This window comes from Calliphora vicina, chromosome 1 (genome assembly GCF_958450345.1).
Source record: "Calliphora vicina chromosome 1, idCalVici1.1, whole genome shotgun sequence".
NCBI classification, from domain to species: Eukaryota; Metazoa; Arthropoda; class Insecta; order Diptera; family Calliphoridae; genus Calliphora; species Calliphora vicina.
The window spans coordinates 133,930,454-133,951,146 of NC_088780.1; the positions used below are offsets into that span (position 1 = coordinate 133,930,454).

At 28.0% G+C, this 20,693-nt stretch overlaps 1 protein-coding gene across 3 annotated transcripts in view; it reads left to right on the plus strand.

The window, feature by feature from the left end:
- Nucleotides 1-20,693, plus strand: part of Eip93F (Ecdysone-induced protein 93F) — a 283,874-nt gene that overhangs the window by 165,610 nt on the left and 97,571 nt on the right. Inside the window, exon 2 of one of the 3 annotated variants that reach the window (XM_065515888.1) lies at nt 18,714-18,753. The exons of the other annotated variants lie outside the window; for them this stretch is intronic. Coding sequence (XP_065371960.1) covers nt 18,714-18,753 — 40 coding nt within the window. The remainder of the gene's footprint in view (nt 1-18,713; nt 18,754-20,693) is intronic. 3 annotated transcript variants of the gene reach the window in all.

A 20,693-nucleotide genomic window follows, 5' to 3' on the forward strand; every position in this document is an offset into this window, starting at 1 on the left:
AAAGTGAAGAGATTATTTTCAAACGCGCCGTTTTTTTATTGATATCAATTTGATACATTGGGACTAGTTTCGATTGAAAATGATTGCGACTAACGGAGGGTTAAGGCACCTTGAGAGAATGCCAAAAATTGGGAAAATATTTGATACTTTTAGGAAGATCTTGAAATGGGACTGGAACTTGGAGCTATTAGCCATTAACCATCTTATTAGAAATTTAAAATTAATTTACACGCCGAAAACTATATGGCTCGGCATGATTACGACAACTATACAGTGTTCTTTGTAAAAATATATTGTCATAACAAAATTTATAATTAATGTAGATTCAAGTGGCCTTAAATAAATGAAATTTTTCATTTTTAAATACCGAAATTCCTAAAACGAAAAACATGTGTTCCAAAAACTGAGTTTTTTTTTAGAAAAGTGCCCACTGTGACATTATTTTCCGTGTGATAGTAAAATGACTTTAAATAAAATATACACGCAGAGAAAAAATATAGTTGGGCATGATTACTGTAACCATTTCAATATTGTTACAAGTTTTTTAACTATATTATAGTCACTGTAACCATTTACATGATTGTGCTAACCATTACAGTAAACAAATATATGTTTGTGACAACCATTCATATGATGAAGGACTTATCATATTATGTTGCTCTCGGCTTAAGGCTTATCATAATCTGAGAACAACATATTATGATAAAATTATTCATCATAAATATGGTTGCCACAAACATATACTTGTTTACTGTAACCATATATATGGTTGATACAATCATGTGAATCGTAAATTAACCATATTATGGTTACCACAATCATGTAAATAGTTACTGTGACTATAATATTGTTAAAAATCTTGTAACACTATTTAAATGGTTACAGTAACCATGCCCAATTATATTTTTTCTCTGCGTGTAGGTTTATGCAAATGTGAAGCTTTTTCGAGGACCGGTGCTTTGAGTTTTTGGAATTTTTAATTGAATTTTTTTTTAAATTGGCCAAGTTTAGTTATGTCTGGTGGGGACTAGGTCATCTTAAGTGAGCCAAATTTTACTTTACATGCTTTTGCATTAAGTTCTCTTTTTAGACCATATAAAAACTTGATATTGTCCCGAAGAATTTTTTTTCTACAAATGAAAAAATATAGGGACTTTTTTGGGAAAAAAACATAAAAAATACGGCACTTTTTACATGGATGCGTGTAACTTTTTATAAGCAGAATATTATCGCCAATATAGCTGCTTTAAAAAAAAATAATTTCGAGCCTCCATAGGACCGCCATATCAAAAAAACCAAAAAGAGATCAAGCTAGATTTAAAAAAAAAATAAACATAAATGTCTTTTTAATTAACATACATACATATATAAACATAGACCTTCACAAAGACTATCTAAAATTTTAGATGATTCGGATTATAAATGGATTTGAGGGGCCACGCACAGAGGGATGGCTTCATACATTTTTTGGCAAAAATTATAATGAGTGGTCGTATAGCGCTGAAATTTGGCACAGAGAATTATATGGACCAAAATAAAATTTTATCAAAATCGACCACGCCCAACGCCCACTGCCCATACAATCCAAATGGATTTTTTCGCATAAAATTTTTCCTATCCAAGTAAAAGTCTACATATACAATAATATATATCAATAAAATCGGCCATGCCCACCGCCCACGAAACCCATACATAGATAAGAATTTTTTGGATATTTCGTTTATTATTCGACAAAATATTTTAAGTTTTTATCCTGTTCCGAAAACTTCCGAAAAATATTTTTTCTTTTAAAAAATTTTTCTTAAAACTATAAGTGTACATTTCATCTTTAAACATTTCTCTACAAAACTGCATAATTCGATTTTTAAAATTGAGTGTTTGAAAAATTTACTTTTTGACACCAAAATCCATCTGTGCCACGCACTGGCCTCCGGAAGCTGAGCAACTGGATATCAACTCGAAATGGTTGAAATTTCATAAAAATGTATCCCGAGAAACTAGAGGGGGTGAAATAGGAATTTTCAGAAGGTATTAAACAGTTTTAAAAAAACTCTTATTTAATGAATAATTAAACATTGAATTTTTTGTTTGTAATATTTAGACAATTAAATTTCAATTTGCATGATTGAAGTCTGATGTCCAAAAGACAAACAATTGATCACTATTTAGTTCAAAGTTTTAAAAAGCAAAAATTTCAATACAACATTCCCATTGTTTGGCATTCCTAGTTGTAATATGAGCCATTTGTGCATATTTTGTTTTAACTGCATGGAACTGCTTAGAAAATCAAAGTCAAATTAAAATTAAGACCAACTATATTCATTTAAGTTGACTGCTGCTGTTCTCGTTGCTGCTACTGCTGCAATTCGTAACGCAGAATGCAATCATGTATGTAGACATGTTCTTTATACTTTATTCTATATTGTAATGAGGATTATTGCATGCGTAACATGATGCGTTTAGATTGCTTAAAATCCAATAAAAAAAGAAGAAAGCACACAACAACAAAATTTAGGAAAATAGTGGAAAAACGAATATAAAACGCTGTTTATTAAATAGAATGCAAAAAAATGAAAAGCCAACAGAAGAAAAAAAAATTGATTACGTGTGGCCGTTTGCTTTACGAAATAAATAGACAAGCGGGATTTCAATAGACCAACAAGTCTGTGCAAATCTATTAGGGAGTTAGCAGCTAAAAATAAAGAAACTTTAACGAAGTGCTGGTATACCTATTTTGATAAATTTAAAAACTATTTTTAATATTAAATTGAATTAATTGGAAATGGGCATTTCCACAGAAAAATTCGCTGGCTTGATGTATGATATGAAAAAACGTTAAAATTGTTTAAAGTGGGCAAGGTTTGTGGAGCTTCTGAATAGTAAATATAAGCTTCTTATATACGTTTTTGATATTAGTGGAAGCCTTAGGACTTGAAGATTGACATTTTAGTGAAATGAAACAATTTTGAGTTTTTTTCGGACATCATTTACCTTAAAAACTAAAAAGATTTTAAAATGGTGATTTACCATCCAGAAAAATATAAACTTTGAATTAATGTAAAATTTTAACGGTTACAGAGATCACAATACAATTTGGAAGTAATATAGATCCAAATGTTTTTAAGTCAATGGCATCACTAATGTTGTTTCATTGTTTTCAAACACCGAAATTCCTAAAACGGGGAAATTGTGTTCCAAAAGTTTTTTTTTAGAAAAGAGCTCACTTTGACGTTAGTTACTGTGTGATAGTAAAAACGTTTAGAACGTATATAAAAAACATATAGGGCTATACAAATATGATGAGTTTTTGAGGATCGGTGCTTTGCGTTTTTAGAATTTTTTACACAAACCTAAAATTTGGTTTCAAAATTGACCTAGTCCCCACGAGACATAACTAAACTAGGCCAATTTAAAAAAAAAATTAGTAAACAATTCCATAAACTGAAAGCACCGGTCCTCGAAAAAGCTCCACATTTGCATAACCCTATATCTTATTTAAAGTCATTTTACTATCACACGGAAAATAATGTCACAGTGGACACTTTTCTAAAAAAAACTCAGTTTTTGGAACACATGTTTTCCGTTTTAGGAATTACGGTATTTAAAAATGAAAAATTTCATTTATTTAAGGCCACTTGAATCTACATTAATTCCAAATTTTGTTACGACAATATATTGTTACAAAGAACACTGTATAGTTGGATAGGTCTGGGGGGTCAAATTTTGCCTTATAAGTTTTTGCATCAAGTTCTCTTTCCAGCTCAAAAAAAATTGTGTATAGTCCCGAAGAAATTTATTTCGTTGCATATTTCTCTGAAAATTTGATCTTTGAGTCAGCAGGCATGCTCGATTTTTGTGAAATGTTCTGTATTACAAAAATTGATTTTGAAAGATCACCTCAGTAAAATTTTTAAAAATCGGAAAATGGTTTTAAAAATACTTTTTGGGCCCAGATGGAAATAGTTTCATACTAATACGACGATCCGCATATCTCTAAATAAATAAATAAGTTGGTGAATATTAGATTATAAATGTGTTTCGCTAGTTGTTCATTTGAAACCTGTCTATACCCCAAAATCTAAGCTATACACGATCTACAACTATACATACCCACCACTTTATAGTAGAGTTATCAAGTGTAAAGTGAAAAATAAATAGTTGTAGTTTGTATACTTTACAAACGAAAAATAAACAACAACTACAACTAAAATATGTTAATAAATTTTTAACTAAGGAGAGAGATACTGAAAAAAAAAACACACAACATCATGTTGAAAATTTTCTAATTATTATCAAGTAAATTTACCAAAAAAAAAAACGCCTAAACACGATTTTTTGCTGTTGCAAAGAACAACAAGAAAGCACATGTGTTTAAATTGTAATTAGTGTGTTTTTGAGCAAAAACAACAACAGCAGCAACAACAAAATTGATGCCTACTCGCCACCACAGTTGCATTTCAGCCAGTGGTAAGTAAGTAGTCATTAAATATGTTGTTTATGCATTAAACCAAATTATGTTGCATGGCTGCAATGTTTCCCCCCACATTTGACTGTTTTAGCAGGTTTTCTTAATTCTTTGTTTCTACTGTTAATCTAATACCATCATGATTCTGTTGCTGCTGCTGCTGCTGCTGAATTGATGATGAAATGTTTGGAGAGAGTAAGAAAAAAAACCAGCAGGAGGTTTTTACGGTGTAATTTACAGCGTTGTTATTTAAGCAAACCACATCACATCATCACCACTTCCAACTTAAATATTTGTCTTAAATACGTATTTATGAGCCTAGAACTCAATTCATTTATACTTTATTTTATTTCATTTCATCATTTGCACAAGACACAATTGCAATATAATTTTTTCCTGTCTATTTATTTAGTCGTCCGTCAAACGTTGTTGTGTGTTTTTAGAGAATATTATTGCAACATTGCGTGCGTGTTGATTGCTAATTTGACATGTTTGAGAAAAATTTTGTACAGATCATTGTAAATTCTTATGATTAATACATTTATTTATATTTTCGAGTATTTAATAATGGTCAAGATTAGCTAAAGTGCTGGCGGGGAGCAAAGAGCGAGAAAAAGAGAAAGATTTAGATTAATGATTTTCAAAATATGTATAAACATTCTACAACTAATAATTTTTTTATATAATGACATTGGAAACATTTCGTAAAACTTAAATTAGCAAATTAAGCAACTCAAATCAATAAAATAACAAGTAATAAAATATTTTGCTGATCTAGTGGCTATATATGAAAGTATGGTCAATTATGGACCGATCCTCACAAAAGTGGGTAGAAATATTTAGTTGTATCATCCTAACTTGTTTATGTCGAATGTCATCACAATATTAGTAATTATACGACAGTTATGAATGTTCAAGCAACAAATGTTGCCCGATTTTCGCTATACTTTACAGTATAATTTCAGAGTACTTGGAACAAATTTGTGCAAAATTGTGTCCCAAATAGTTTAGATAGCTGTTTCCGAAATTTAAAAAAAAAATAAAAAAATTTTAATATTTTTTTTTTCCGAAATCAAAAACTTTGTTGACCTTTTTTTCAAAATGGAGCCTTTTTATTTTCTAAGCTTTATTTTGAGAAAAAAAGGGCCCATTCCTCCACGCCTATAGAGGAGGTGTAGCTGAGTTTAAGGCTTTAAACTCTAAGGTAGAGCAGAGCCTCAAAGCTGCCTTACGAAATATTCACATTTGAAATTTAAAATTTTTGTTTACCTACCTTATCCTGGACATCGCTATCCTCAATAGAATAAAAAATCTAAAAAATACCATTTTTGGGTTTTTTTTATTGCCAATCGGAATTTGGTTTTCCTTTCTTCGGCACTGGTATTCATTTAAATATAACGAATAATTCGAACAATTTTATGTAGAATAATCGAATAAATCGAATAAATGTACATTTGAGTATCTTTCAATCTGCATTGTTAGTTTTTTTTAATTTTCATAAAAATTTTAAAAGTTATAAAGCGTTATTTACAATATTTATGGAAAAATTTCGAAAAATTGTAATGTAGGACACCTCAATGAGCAAATTTATTGCAAAAACTAAAAATTTTTGCACACAAAAATAAAGCATGGACATTTTTCTTTTCAACTGTGTCCTCAAAAGTAATGAAAATCGTGGGTCCTGACAAAGTTATGAAGAAAACTCACAAAATTGCCGACAAACCCGATTTTTGACAAAAACTCGACTTGAGCGACCTCAAAACCTCTTCCGAAAAATCTGAAAAAAATCTCAAACATACTCTACCCTATAAGCTTGTAAATTAAGCTTGAGCACCCATAAAAATTAGGATAAAAAACTTTTTTTGGGACACACTAATGTACATATATATTTAAATTTATTAAATTGTTTAAAATTTTTCACAATTCCAAATCTAAACAAACAATAATGACTTACAAAAGTGTTATTGTTTCTGAAATTCGACAAATATCTAAAGATAAAAGGAAGTCTTTCGATCACTGTAGATGAGTGGTCCGAATTTAAAAAACAAGTCTTTCAAAATATTTAATTTAGGACTTGAATCAATGAAAATAATAGGTACGGAATAAAATATTTGTTATTTAGTAAAAAAAATGCTGAATGATTTTAGAATTGATTTCGAAACAGAAATTTTAGCGTCTAAACATGAACATATGCTGGCGAAATATTAGCAGAAGCGCAATTAATAATCAAAATATTTACTTAGATTAAAGTGGTGTTGAAAGTAATGGCGAATGTGTTGTGTAATTCCCTAAGACCACTTGATTAAGCAAAGATTCGGCAACGTTGATAGAATAAAGTGAATAATTCATTTACTAAAGAATTAGTTACTCATTTTAAAAACCAAATTAATGAACGACTTAGAAATCTTCTTAATACGTTTATATTGTACTTGAATTCAGGATCATGTCCAACTAGCTCACATTTTTTAAAGGATTGTTCCAAAACGGAAACTAAAGTGTTTGCTAGTCATTTGTTTTATAGATTGTTCGGGAGGGAATCTGATCAGAATATTTCTAATGAAAATTTAATGATGGACTTTGTTTTCGAATGTTTTTTAACATTATTAATACTTGAATTGTTAACTTTAATGTAATTTTTTGTTTTTCTTTAACAATAAAATATTAAAAAAAACCTGTAAATTATTCGAATAATTTTAAACGTGTGATTGAATTATTCGTTTTATTCGAACAAGAGAAAAATCGAATCATTTGAATACCCTACAAAATATGCATGTGGCTATAATTTAATTTTGACTTTAATCACTTGTGGACCAAAGTTTTAAATAGTTGAAAAAGTTTTATTTTTTATGAAATATTGAAAATAAGGACTTCACTAAGTTATTTACAAAATTTTAACTTTGTGGAGGACCTGCAAGGTACCAAAAGAGACCTGAAAGGATCCGAAAGGGACGTGGTACCATTGGATTAGCATCAGCCAAAGTAAAAATAAAAAAATCAAGGATTTTTATTGGCGTTTTATTAATACTAGCATAACCCGGTGCACTTCGCTACCCCTACCCTAGTAAAATTAAAAAAATATGAATGGATTTCTGATAAAACACATACAAAATATTGAGAATCCCTCAATTACAGTTCACTTGATATTCGAAAATTACTAACTAATTTGGTATGGGAGATACCACATCACTTCTCTGAACTCTCCCATTTTTAAACCTTTTATGTAAATATCAAGCTTTACTTTAACTTTCCTTTATAAGGGAGCGGTCATTCCTACTAAGCCGATCATACTTAGCTAAACTTCGAACAGTAATCAGTAATAATTTCGTTTTTAGCTAACCTCCGTTTAATGGTAATAAATTGATTGATACAGAGTTTAAATACTTTTAGAATTATAGTTTTCCATATATTCAAAACTAATTATTTACTTTGTCCCACGACCACTAATGCAATCCCGACCATTTTCAGCCAATCTTTGTAAAATGGTAAGAGAGCAGAGCAGACAAAGTTTGAAGAACCTTGCAATTATTACTTTGTATGGGAGGTGACTCACCTCCTTTTCCGACCCCTTCCATTTTGGTTCCCCTGATATTCGAAATCAATATTTACTCTGTATGGGAGGTGCTACGCCCTCTAATCTAATTCCGTCTATATTCAGCTAAACTCCACACAGTAATAAGAAATTAATTCGTAAAAAGTTTAAACACTTTTACAATTATAGTTCTCCAGATATTCGAAATTAAATATTTACTTTGTATTGGGTGTGCCACGCCCACTTCTCCAATCCCGAAAATTATCAGTGAAAAGAGCTATTTAGACAACATTTCAATCTTCCAATTATAGTTCACAAAATATTTAGAAATAACAATTTACTTTGTGTGGGAGGTGACTCATCATTTGTTTCGACCCGTCCCATTTTTGATCAAACTTCATGCAGTGATACGAAATTGATTCGTATGAAGTTTGAAAACCATCACAATTATAGGTAGTTCTGCACATACATATTATAAAATAACTATTTACTTATGTATGTACAATTACACATTTATCCCCATATGCATAAACAGTTTTTAAATTTGTCAAAGGTTTTAACCCCCTGTCTATACTTGACAAATATTCATCATAACAATAAATGACATTTGTTGTGAAGACAAAGTTGTCTAAGCAAAAGCACTAACTATTTTATCATAACGAAGCAATAATACTAATAAATGGAGACTATACCTGATAATTTTGTATCAAGACAACCAGTTTATCATGATAAAAATTTATCAGGTATAACCAGGGAGAATGAACAATTTTGAATGGAAATTTTGTTTTATAAATCATTGATAAATTTAAAAATTGTTTATGCATATGGGAGTTAGAAAATAAAAAAAAACATCTGCAAAATATATTTGTTTAAGTGACTTTAAATTAATAAAGTCTTCTTCTTTGTTTCCTATAACAACTCTCACTTAAAACAGATCGAAATCAATACTGTTTAATTGTTTCTCTTATTTATTTACAACAACAAATTGGACAAACACGCATTGCTTTGTTTACATTTTAGCTTAAGGTTCACATGTACACGTTTTTGCATATGTGTTAGTAACATCTTTAAACGCTTATAACTCCTAAAAAACTGAACCGATTTCAATAAAATATATATTCTGCACTTCTGTGAATAAATCCCTTTAAAATGGTATATTTCTTGCCCAAATTGAATGTATAACGTGAGCGTAAAAGGGGTCTAAAGAAATCGACTTGCCTATTAATATTATGATATTGATTAGTTTTGTAAATTTTATAAAATTTTCTATTAAAAGTCTATTTTATGGTATTTTACGAAACAGTATCTTATGACATTACAACATAAATAAACACCACAATGAGAACATGAAATAATTCACCGTTATTCTGAGTAAGCGAGTTTGCCAATTATCCAAAAAAAGATATGATTCCAAAGATGATAGTGTACTTCAAAGTACTTTTGGGCAAAAAGGGTGAAAATATGTTTTGTTTCCATTTTGTAAGCTTATTATTGTTATGGTACTTATAAGTACTGTCGGTCGACAAAAGGTTAAATCAAAATTGTTACAAATCTGAGCCCTTATCAGTTTTGCCCTTTCAGCTAATAATAATTTTGGAAATTATAAATTTATTATTAAACTGAAAAGCTTTTAATCAATTTTAAATATTATAATGTTGTTATTGTTGTTGATTGCACTTCCGGTAAAACACTAAAATGCCAAATGTTTCTATATGTTTGACTAATTAAGAAAAAGTGTATGAGTAGAACATGAATGAATAAAGCTAATGCTGTTTACTGTGGCAAATTGTATACTTTTCTTTGCCATGTTTATTTTTTTTTCTTTCCCTCCAATAAGAACACTAGGCCCATGATATCTACCTAAGTTAGTAACCAATACAGAGTTACATATATTTTTCTGTACTTACAGTGCGTGTGTTGATTATTGTACACTATTGCCTCAACCAACAAACGAAATAGAAAAAAAAAAAACATAAAAAAATGTTATTAATTTACATTAAGTGAAGGCTTCTTTTTTACATAATTATCAAACAGCAAAAAGAAACTACGATGATGAAAATTAAAAAATGTATTACAAACACAAAAAAAATAAAAACAAACTAATACTTAATAATAAAATAACTAGAGAAATGCAATAGAGACAGAGTGGTAGAAGAAAAAAAAAATAAATAAATAAAAACTACTAAAAGTAAAACAAACAACTAATGTACTCGCATGTTAAATAAAATAAAAAAGAAAAAAAGAAAATACAACAAAACAAAATTCTAAATATGAAAAATATTGTACAACCAAATGAGATTGTACTTTATATTTTTCTAGGCATTTAATTTGGTTAAAAAAAAATTGCATTGTATAAATAGGCAACATCAACAACAACAATAACTAAAATTAGAAGGAAAAAAGGCAACAACTAGTCCAGAAGCAGCCAACAGGGTAACCGTAACAGCAACAGCAGCAGCAGCCACAACAACATAATATTATGGAAAATATGCAACATTGTGTACAAAGGCAATTAGCTGCATTGCATTTAATGCAAAGTGCTTAGATAATTGCCACAACCAACTAATACACACACAAACACACACACTCTCAAACATACTCTATATAAATACCAACAAAAACATACCTACATTAATAGCAACTTTAAATAAATAGTTTTGTTGCATGTGTCTTTTTGTATTTACTTTAGTTATAGATACCACTCTGTCAGTCAGTCAGTACCTTTTGGTTTCTCATAGGCCAAAAATATAATTGTTAGATGCATCTAATTATTATACCCTTCACCTTCGTGAGAAGGGTATATATAAGTTTGTCATTCCGTTTGTAATTTCTACATTTTTCATTTCCGACCCTATAAAGTATATATATTCTGGATCCTTATAGATAGCGGAGTCGATTAAGCCATGTCCGTCTGTCTGTCTGTCTGTCTGTCTGTCCGTCTGTCTGTCTGTCTGTTGAAATCAGTTTTCTGAAGACCCCAGATATCTTCGGGATCCAAATCTTCAATAATTCTGTCAGACATGCTTTCGAGAATTTTGCTATTTAAAATCAGCAAAATCGGTCCACAAATGGCTGAGATATGAGGAAAAAACCAAGACAACCTCGATTTTTGACCTATTTTTTTACCTATATCTGGATTACTAAGACATTAATATAGACAATATGGATATCTAATGATAGATATTTCAAAGACATTTGCAACGACGTATATAAGACCATAGAAAGTTGGACCTACAATGGGTCAAAATCGGGAAAAAAAATTTAGAACCAGATTTTTTTTTTTTTTTTTTTAAAAAATTAAAAAACAAAAAAAAAATTTTTTAAAATTTAAAAAAAAAATTTAAAATTTAAAAAAAAAAAAAAATTTTAATTTAAAAAAAAAAATTTTTGAAAATTTAAAAAAAAAAAAATTAAAATAACAATCGAAAAATTTTTTTTTTCCAAAAAATTCAAAAAACAACTGGAAAAAAAATTAAATTTTGTTTACCTAAAAATATTTAAAATTTTGAAGTATAATTTGGTGAAGGGTATTTAAGATTCGGCACAGCCGAATATAGCACTCTTACTTGTTTTTCTATAAAAAAGGAAATAAAAAGCTGTGATAGCAACAAACACAAACATAATTATAATCATCTTCTCTGCTACAATAACAACACCAATAAAAATACGAGTATCATGCAAAATCTTTTTAACACAAACTTAAATTCTTTTATTTAGGGAAATCTTTTTCTCTTTTTAAAGTTCATTTCAAATGACCCAGTTGGAAAGACTCTTTTTTGGATTGTTAATCATTTAGGATCAGCTAACGTATTAAATTTGTATTTCTTAGGTCATTATTACAGAAAATTCAAAAATTAACATTAGAAAAAACGGTAAAATACCATTTTTATTTAATTTTTTATCATCAAAAGTGCCATTAAGATGCCAAAGTGGGGCAGAATCGAAATTTTTTGGAAATAAATCTGGCATTTCTAAACGGCTGGTGCGAGCGGGATAAAATTTGAATTGGGCGTAGCCAAGGAGTATTCGATTTTATGTTATTAAAACGGCCATTTCCGCCATCCGATTTCAAAGAATTTTATATTTTTGAAAAGCGCTCGGCTAGGTCTTGAAAAAACATGCTTGCGTGTGCTATTTATCTCTTATAATTTCCTAGTTATAGGCATTTCAAAATTGAAATTTTAAAATTTTGCCATACCTTGGTCCGCTTTTTTAAAAATATAGGGCACAATTTTGGATCGAATGGACTCGAATTTTTTTGTTTGTTAAACAACTAAATTACCAATAACATGAAAAAGATTTCAGAGCAATATCAATTACGAACCGATTTTCAATTTAAAAATTAAAAAAATAGTATATTTTTGCTGTTTTTTTGGACAAAAAGGTGACTTAACTCTTTTTTTTATTAAAAAACAGCTTTCTTTAAGAACGTATAAAAATTTTATATTTTTCTTTAAAGTTTCTTTACGGAGAACATTTTGGTATAAAAAAAATTAACTTATTTTTTATCAAAATTTCAACTTTGGGCCACATGTTCTAAAATCCCAAAGCAGGGATCAGAAAACTGAAAGCAGCTTTGGAAACCCTGATGTGTTCCTTATTTATCCTTAAAGTATTTTCCCAGCCCCGAAGGAAATGTGGACCCTATAGGCAAAATTGTAAAAAATACCATTTTTGGGAATTGCGGGATCCCCTTTGGCCTTTTGTCAAGTTTTTATACATCTTGTTATTTAGAATGACAAACTTAAAAAACGCTGAAAATTTTATTGAGTTTCGTTAATAAATAAAGATTTTATTATATATTACATATTCATTGAGTTTCTAAAACTAAAATTTATATCAAAATTTTAATAGGATTGCAAATATTAGGAACAATTTGATCCATATTCATTCCGAGCTATATTTTTTTGTTTAGATAAGTTAATTTTTGGTCTTACAAAAAAAATTTCAAGACAATATCTCAATTAGATTCAAAAATATGCCATATAAAAACTCCGTCCTTCAAAAATATTGCACTTTTTCATACTAAAAAATTTGTATAAATTTTCTTTTAGTCATACACCCAATATTAATAGACATTTTTTACACCTAGAGCAATTTCCGAGATAGCAAATACCGGGAATTCCGCAAAATTTTCAATTAATTAATAAGCAAAACAACGCCAAAAATAACCAAAATGAGAAATCGAGTCAATTTATCTCTTTATATTAAATTTTATTTGGATTTTTTTTATTTGTATCCAATTACATTTTAAAACCAAAAAAGACATTTATTAAATTTTTAAAGAAGCCTATATTCTTAAAATTGATTAAGTTTTTCTAGGCGAGAATTCCCGGGATTCCGGGAAATTTAAAATGAATCCCGATTTCCCTGGAAATGATAAAAATGCGGGAAAAGAAAAACTCTATTTACACCCCAAACATTCCAATTGCCAAAAATCCCTCCTTATTGTATCTTTTTGATGGGAAACGAACCTACTATCATAATTCCATGTTGCTAACTTCAGATATTTGAGCAATGTTGTGATGAATCAGTTATTGAATCAATCAGTAACGTTACATTTTTATATATGTACACGCAGAGAAAAAATATAGTTGGGCATGGTTACTGTAACCATTTCAATATTGTTACAAGTTTTTTAACTATATTATAGTCACAGTAACCATTTACATGATTGTGGTAACCATAATATGGTTAACTTACGATTCACATGATTGTCTCAACCATATATATGGTTACAGTAAACATATATATGTTTGTGACAACTATTTATATGATGAAGGACTTATCATATTATGGTGCTCTCGGCTTAAGGCTTATCATAATCTGAGAACAACATATGATAAAATTATTCATCATAAATATGGTTGCCACAAACATATATATGTTTACTGTAACCATATATATGGTTGAGACAATCATGTGAATCGTAAGTTAACCATATTATGGTTACCACAATCATGTAAATGGTTACTGTGACTATAATATAGTTAAAAAACTTGTAACACTATATAAATGGTTACAGTAACCATGCCCAAATATATTTTTACTCTGCGTGTATACAGGTTAGGATGATTGAAATCAGAATTTTTACCGTCAGTAACTTGACACCTTTTTTTCATGCTTACAATTTTTGGCTCAATCTATTATATTCCATCTATATAAAATAAAACGCATATTAATTGCAATTATTTCCTAAAATATTACTCATCCAACTTTTTTGAGTGCTACAAAAATTTAAGTTTTATAGTTTATATTTTCTTCTTCAAACAACTTAAAATATTAAGCTGATAATTTTTATCTCTTTCCTTTTATATATTGTAGATAATAATCACACTACTCCTATACTATTAAAATTTGTATTATCTAAGCCCAAAATGTTCTATTTATATTTAACTAATATTTATTTGTTTATTTTTGCTTTAGGCAAACACAAAAATAAATATTGTTTGAGTTAAATAATTAACACTTTAAAACAAATAGAGACAAATACAAATAGAGTAGAGTGTAAACTCGAATATGTACGAATATTTAATTAGCTAAATTCTTGTGGCCGTGTGAGTATTTAAATAAATTTACATTGAAATTTTAGCAAAATCTAAAAAATCTCACAGTTTGATAAGTGTGAAAAAATAAGGTTAAATTTGATGATGCGAGGGTCACTAAATAAGTTTTTGTTATGAGGTATTGAAGAAATTCTAAACAAAAATGTAACATTAATAACATCACATGCCATAAATAAGGCATAATTTATTGCAATACAAAATTTGGCTACCGATTCAAAGTAATTTGGATTATTTCGTTAAAGGTATTTTAATGATAACGCTAATTTCATCCTGAATTAAATTATTAATAAAATTTACAGAAATTAAGAATTGGTATTCTATTCTATAGATTTCAATAAACTCAATTATTAAAATAAAAAAATTTTATTTTTATACAATAATTTCAAAACATAGTTTTACGGTATTTATAGGTTACGATATTTTCCGATTATATCGGTAACGATAATTTTACTTATATCGGTAACTGTAACATAGCGTAACGATAGTTGAGCTGAAAGGGTTTTTAGAGGTAACGGTAGCCAATAGTTTTCGAAATTCCAATTTCCAGTTTTTAATTCTCTAATTCGAGCAGCAGGATTTATCCAAGTTGGGGCCTTTCTATATTAAGGTAACCAGATATATTTTGGTAACAGAAATAATTCTAAAAAAAAAAATAGTTTTTCATTTATTTATTTCAAATAAATAAAATTAAACAAAATTTCCTTAAAATAAGAGAAAGACAGAGAAACAACAAGAACAAACAAATTAATAATTTAACCTAAATTTTGTGCAAAAAAATTTGTTTTTTTCTTGGCATTTTTAAAAACTTTTTCAAACTTTCTGCTAATTGTTGTTGTTGCTATTCAGTTGTATTTGTTTTTATTTTTCGTTCGAACTCAAGGTGAATTCTAATTATGTAGTAGTAGTACAATTTTTTTTAAGTTGTTTAAATATATTTTTTCAGTTATTTGTACTTGTTAACAAAAATTTGTGCTGCTACCACTGCTGTTGTTGTTGGATGTGTTGCCTTTGTTTTTAGTGGTAAAAAAAAGAAGACCAGCAACAACAACGACTACCATGTATAATCATTATTTGTTTTTTGTGTTTTTGTTACGAAAACCTTTTACAATTGGTAAATTCCATTCTATATATTCGCACTTTGCTCAAATATTATTGGATGTTATTTTTATAACAACAAACTAGGTTTTCTTTTTTTTGTGTTTTCTCCCAGTTGTTGGTTGGTTTTTAATTTTTTTGTTATTTTTTTGTTAACAATAAAAATAGTATTGCTTTTGTTGGGTTTTTTGTATATATTTTTCGTTTGAGTCAATTAGAAGAGTTTTGTTGAAATTGTTAACACCATTTGTGTACACACATACACGCTACAGTAGGTTTTAAACTCGTGGTCGGCACTTTTAGCCACAAGGGGCCGAACACGATCGTTAATTTAACACGAATGTCAAGGAGTTTAAAATCATGATCAAAATGGCTGTTTAATTACAAAAGAGTACTAAAATTATAAAATTTTATTATAATCCATGTTCTATAATTTATAGTCTAATTTTCGACCTTTTTATTATTAATTTTTTATTTATTTTCGAAAACAAATAAAAAATACAAATATTTTTTTAAAAAAAGTGACCTCAAGCTCAACTAAATATAAAGAAAATCCATGTTCTATGTTAAGTTTATGCCTACTATTTGAATTTGGGATTTTTGACCGATAAATATTACAATCTAGATCAAAAATATATACTCGTATATTTTGGAAATCTGTTCACTGCAGATGTCAAAGTTCAAATTCAAAATTCATTTTTTCAAATAAAATTTTTTACAAAATAGGTTAAATTTTACAAAAAATTACAAATTTTTTTAAGAATCAAAAAATGTTTAAAGAAAAAAGTTATAAATTTAAAAAAAAACAAAAAATTTTAATTTTTTTTTAAATCGTAAATTTTTCAAAAAATTTAAATTTCTTAAAAATTAATAAAAAACAAGTAAGAGTGCTATATTCGGCCGTGCCGAATCTTATATACCCTTCACCAAATTATACTTCAAAATAAATATTTTTAGCTAAACAAAATTTATTTTTTTTCCAAAGTTGTTTTTTCATTTCATTTGGAAAAAAATTTGTTCTATTGTTATTTTAAATTTTTTTAAATTTAATTTTTTTTTTTAAATTCAAAAATTTTGGTTTTTGTTTTTTCAATTTTTTTATTTTTGGTGAAAAAAAAATTCGGGTTCAAAATTTTTTTTCCGATTTTGACCCATTGTAGGTTCAACTTACTATGGTCTTATATACGCCGTTGCAAATGTCTTCGAAATATCTATCATTAGATATCCATATTGTCTATGTTAATCTCTTAGTAAAAAAATAGGTAAAACATCGAGGTTGTCCTGGTTTTATCCTCATATCTCAGCCATTTGTGGACCGATTTTGCTGATTTTAAATAGCAAACTTCTTGAAGATTTGGATCCCGAAGACATCTGGGGTCTTCAGAAAATTGATTTCAACAGACAGGCAGACGGACATGGCTTAATCGACTCCGCTATCTATAAGGATCCAGAATATATATACTTTATAGGGTCGGAAATGAAAAATGTAGAAATTACAAACGGAATGACAAACTTATATATACCCTTCTCACGAAGGTGAAGGGTATAAAAAATATATGTAATTATATGTAAATAAAAGAGAAAGAATTGTAACAGTTGTTCTCTCACCACATTTTAAAAACTACAAACAGTGATAATAAGATCTTTATTCAAAATATCTAAACAAAACTGTTATTTTCAGTAACTTATTTTTTATCACAAATTATAAATCACAATCTGGTTATTTTGATTATGAGGATGAGTTATTTTCGGGCTCTGGTTTAAAGTGATTACACCCTAGATTATTATTAGAGACACTAAAGTGTTAATTGAATTTTTGCTGGAATGCCTGGGATATACAAAATTACCTATCCTATTTTCATTTCACGTCAAGTGAACCAACTTTTAAAATCGATGTCTTCCGATCGGCAAGGTTAGACACAGATAGTAATTTAGACACAATTTTTCAACAAGATCGGTCAAGAACTCTCGGAGTTAGAGGTCTCTTAGTGGGTTGCGAGTGGGATAGTATCAAAATAAATGTTTTAACACAAAAATTGTATGTCTTGAGTTACAAAATATTTATTTTGATACTATCCCACTCGCATTCCACTAAGAGACCAAAAAGCTATTAAAAAATTTAAAAAGAGTGCCTATTTTGGGAAAAAGTTCGATTTTGCCCAAATAATCTATCTTGAGTTACAAAACATTTATTTTGCTATATTTCCCACTCGCATCCCACTAAGCAACCAAATAGGTCTCAAAAGGACTAGACCCAAGATTTCTTTTGTGCAAAATAAAAATTAAAAAAAGGGCCCATTTTAAAAAATGTTAGATTTTGCAACAAAAAGTCAAAAATTGCATATTTTGAGTTACAAAACATTTATTTTGATAGATATCCCACTCGCATCCAACTAAGCGACCTAATAGGTCCTCAAGGAAAATATCTGAGCTTTCTGTTGAGCAAAAAAAAAATTAACAAAGTTTTTGTTTTTGCAAAAAAAAGTCAAAAATTGCATGTTTTGAGTTACAAAACATTTTTTTATAGCTATCGAACTCGCATCCCACTAAGCGACCAAATAGGTTCTCAAGGAAAATATCTAAGCTTTATTTTAAGAAAAAATGGGCCCATTTTGAAAAAAAATCAAACAATTTTTTTAATTTCGGAAAAAAAATATTAAAATTTTTTTATTTTTTTTAAATATTTTTTTTCGAAAGATTGAAGAAATAGCTATCTAAACTATTTGGAACACATTTTGCTAAGAACAATAGGTAATAAGTTACATGGATGAGAAAATTCTCATGTTTGGCCAAAATGTCGAATTTTGACCCCCCCTCTAACTCCGAGAGTTCTTGACCGATCTTGTTGAAAAATTGTGTCTGAATTACTATCCAATAGGTCTAACCTTGGTGCAAATTTCAAAGTTGGTTTACTCGACGTGAAATCCCCCATATACTTTTCCAAAACATGGAAACCTACTATTACAATTTTCATAATTTTTATATTTGAACAATTCTATAACATATTTTTGAAAATACTGATACTAATACTCATGGTTTTCTTTTGTTTTCTTTCTAGGTAAGTCTAATCTCCATTAACCACTATAATTCCCAAAATAGTAAGTAAAAATTATAATTCCCAAAATAGTAAGTAAAAATTAATGTAATAATTCCATAATTTAATAGTTTTGATTACATAATTAAAGTGATATACTTAATTCAGTTTAAATTTACAAGATTTAATAGATTTAAGTAGTTCACATGGAAGAAATATTTATCAGGTTTATGGTAAAAAAATTTAAACTAATAAAAATCACTTATTAGTTTAATTTAAGTTTCACATATTTTTCGAATTTGCTTTTCAAATGTTTTTAACTAATTCCCAATACTGTTAAGAAGGACGGAGTACGGAGCATTTTAAAAAATTTGTTTATTTGTTATTAATTAAAGATTTTGTACTACACACAGAGAAAAAATATAGTTTAACATAATATGGTTACCACAATCATATAAATAAAATAAAAAAACATGTAAACATATGGAAATGGTCACAGTAAACATGTACAACTATATTTTATCTCTGGGTATAGTTTAATTATTATAGTTCCAGAAATTTAGTAACAACACATTTAAATACTACTGATAAACTGCTGATTTTTGTTTCAAATAATTGAGAAAGTCAACAATAAAGTGTGAAAATCTGATATGAAAATCCCAACATAATTATTAAATTCTCTTTTATATAATTAAAAGTTTTTGTTTTCTTTTAATTACAAGTATTAAAAGAAAATCACTTTAACATGATAAATGATAATACTGGTAACACTACAAAAACAAATACATTTTAAATAATGAAATAAAATTTACATAAATTACACAAACAACTAATTATACCATTAAAAAACATTAAATTAAATTCTCTAACTTTTGTACCTGTTTAACTAAAAAATTTCAACAAAAACAAACTTAATCTTATTTGAATCTATTAAAATTAATAATAAAAAAAACGCGAAAAATACACGTAATAGAACCGGTTAATTATTATTTAAATTAAATTGTATTTCAATTTAATACTCACTATGTAACCATTTAAAATAAAACAAAATTATTATACTAACAATATAAATGCATTAATATAATAACAATAATAATAATAATAAAATACTGCTATGCAACAGGTACAGATATCTAAAGGTCAATATATAAGGAAGCATAGTTTTTTTTTACATTTCTGTTAACACGTCTGAATTTAGAAAATTGGCAACAACTTCAACAACAACAAAAATAACAATTTGTATTGCAAAAAGCTGTGTCTGAGAACCACATCAATTAGCCAAGTTATTAACAGTTGTAAATGATTGTGATTGCTGTTATTTTTTTTTTAATCTTTTATCGCTTTTTTAGCTCTTAATATTTATTTTATATTTAAACACTTTTTTCGTAACAATAACGTCAAGAGCAACAAAAAAAAATAGTGTATAATAACATTTAATAATTCTATTTAACAAACCTGTTTTAGATTAGAATTTTTTTTAAATAAATTGTTAATGAAAACAAAAAATAAAATTGAAATTTCTTAAAAGGTACAAAAAACCCAACAACCACCACAGCTAAATCACAAACTGACAATTAAAACTAATTTAAATAATATATTTCACTTTGTTTTTGTTGGTTTTGTAACAGGTTCAATACTATTTCTAGGTATTTTTCTATTAAATATTCAAAAATATTATTGGCAAAAAAAAGCAATTTTATTAGAAATTTTAAAAAAATAATAAACAAAATGGAGTAGAAAATGTCAAAAATTACACCATGAAATGTATTTTCTGTTCCGCTACGACTGCATATTCTAAACTACTAGTTTGATTGCAATATGATATACAAACAAATCGTAGATGAGGACATAAACTTTCAGACAATGGGATTTGAGAGTCCCATGTTAGAATACAATGTGTCAAAATCAACCACCTCTGATTTGCAAAACTTTGTAGGGCACTTAACTTGAATAAATATGGACAAATTACAATTAATTTTACTTTGATATAAATTCTCCAAGTTA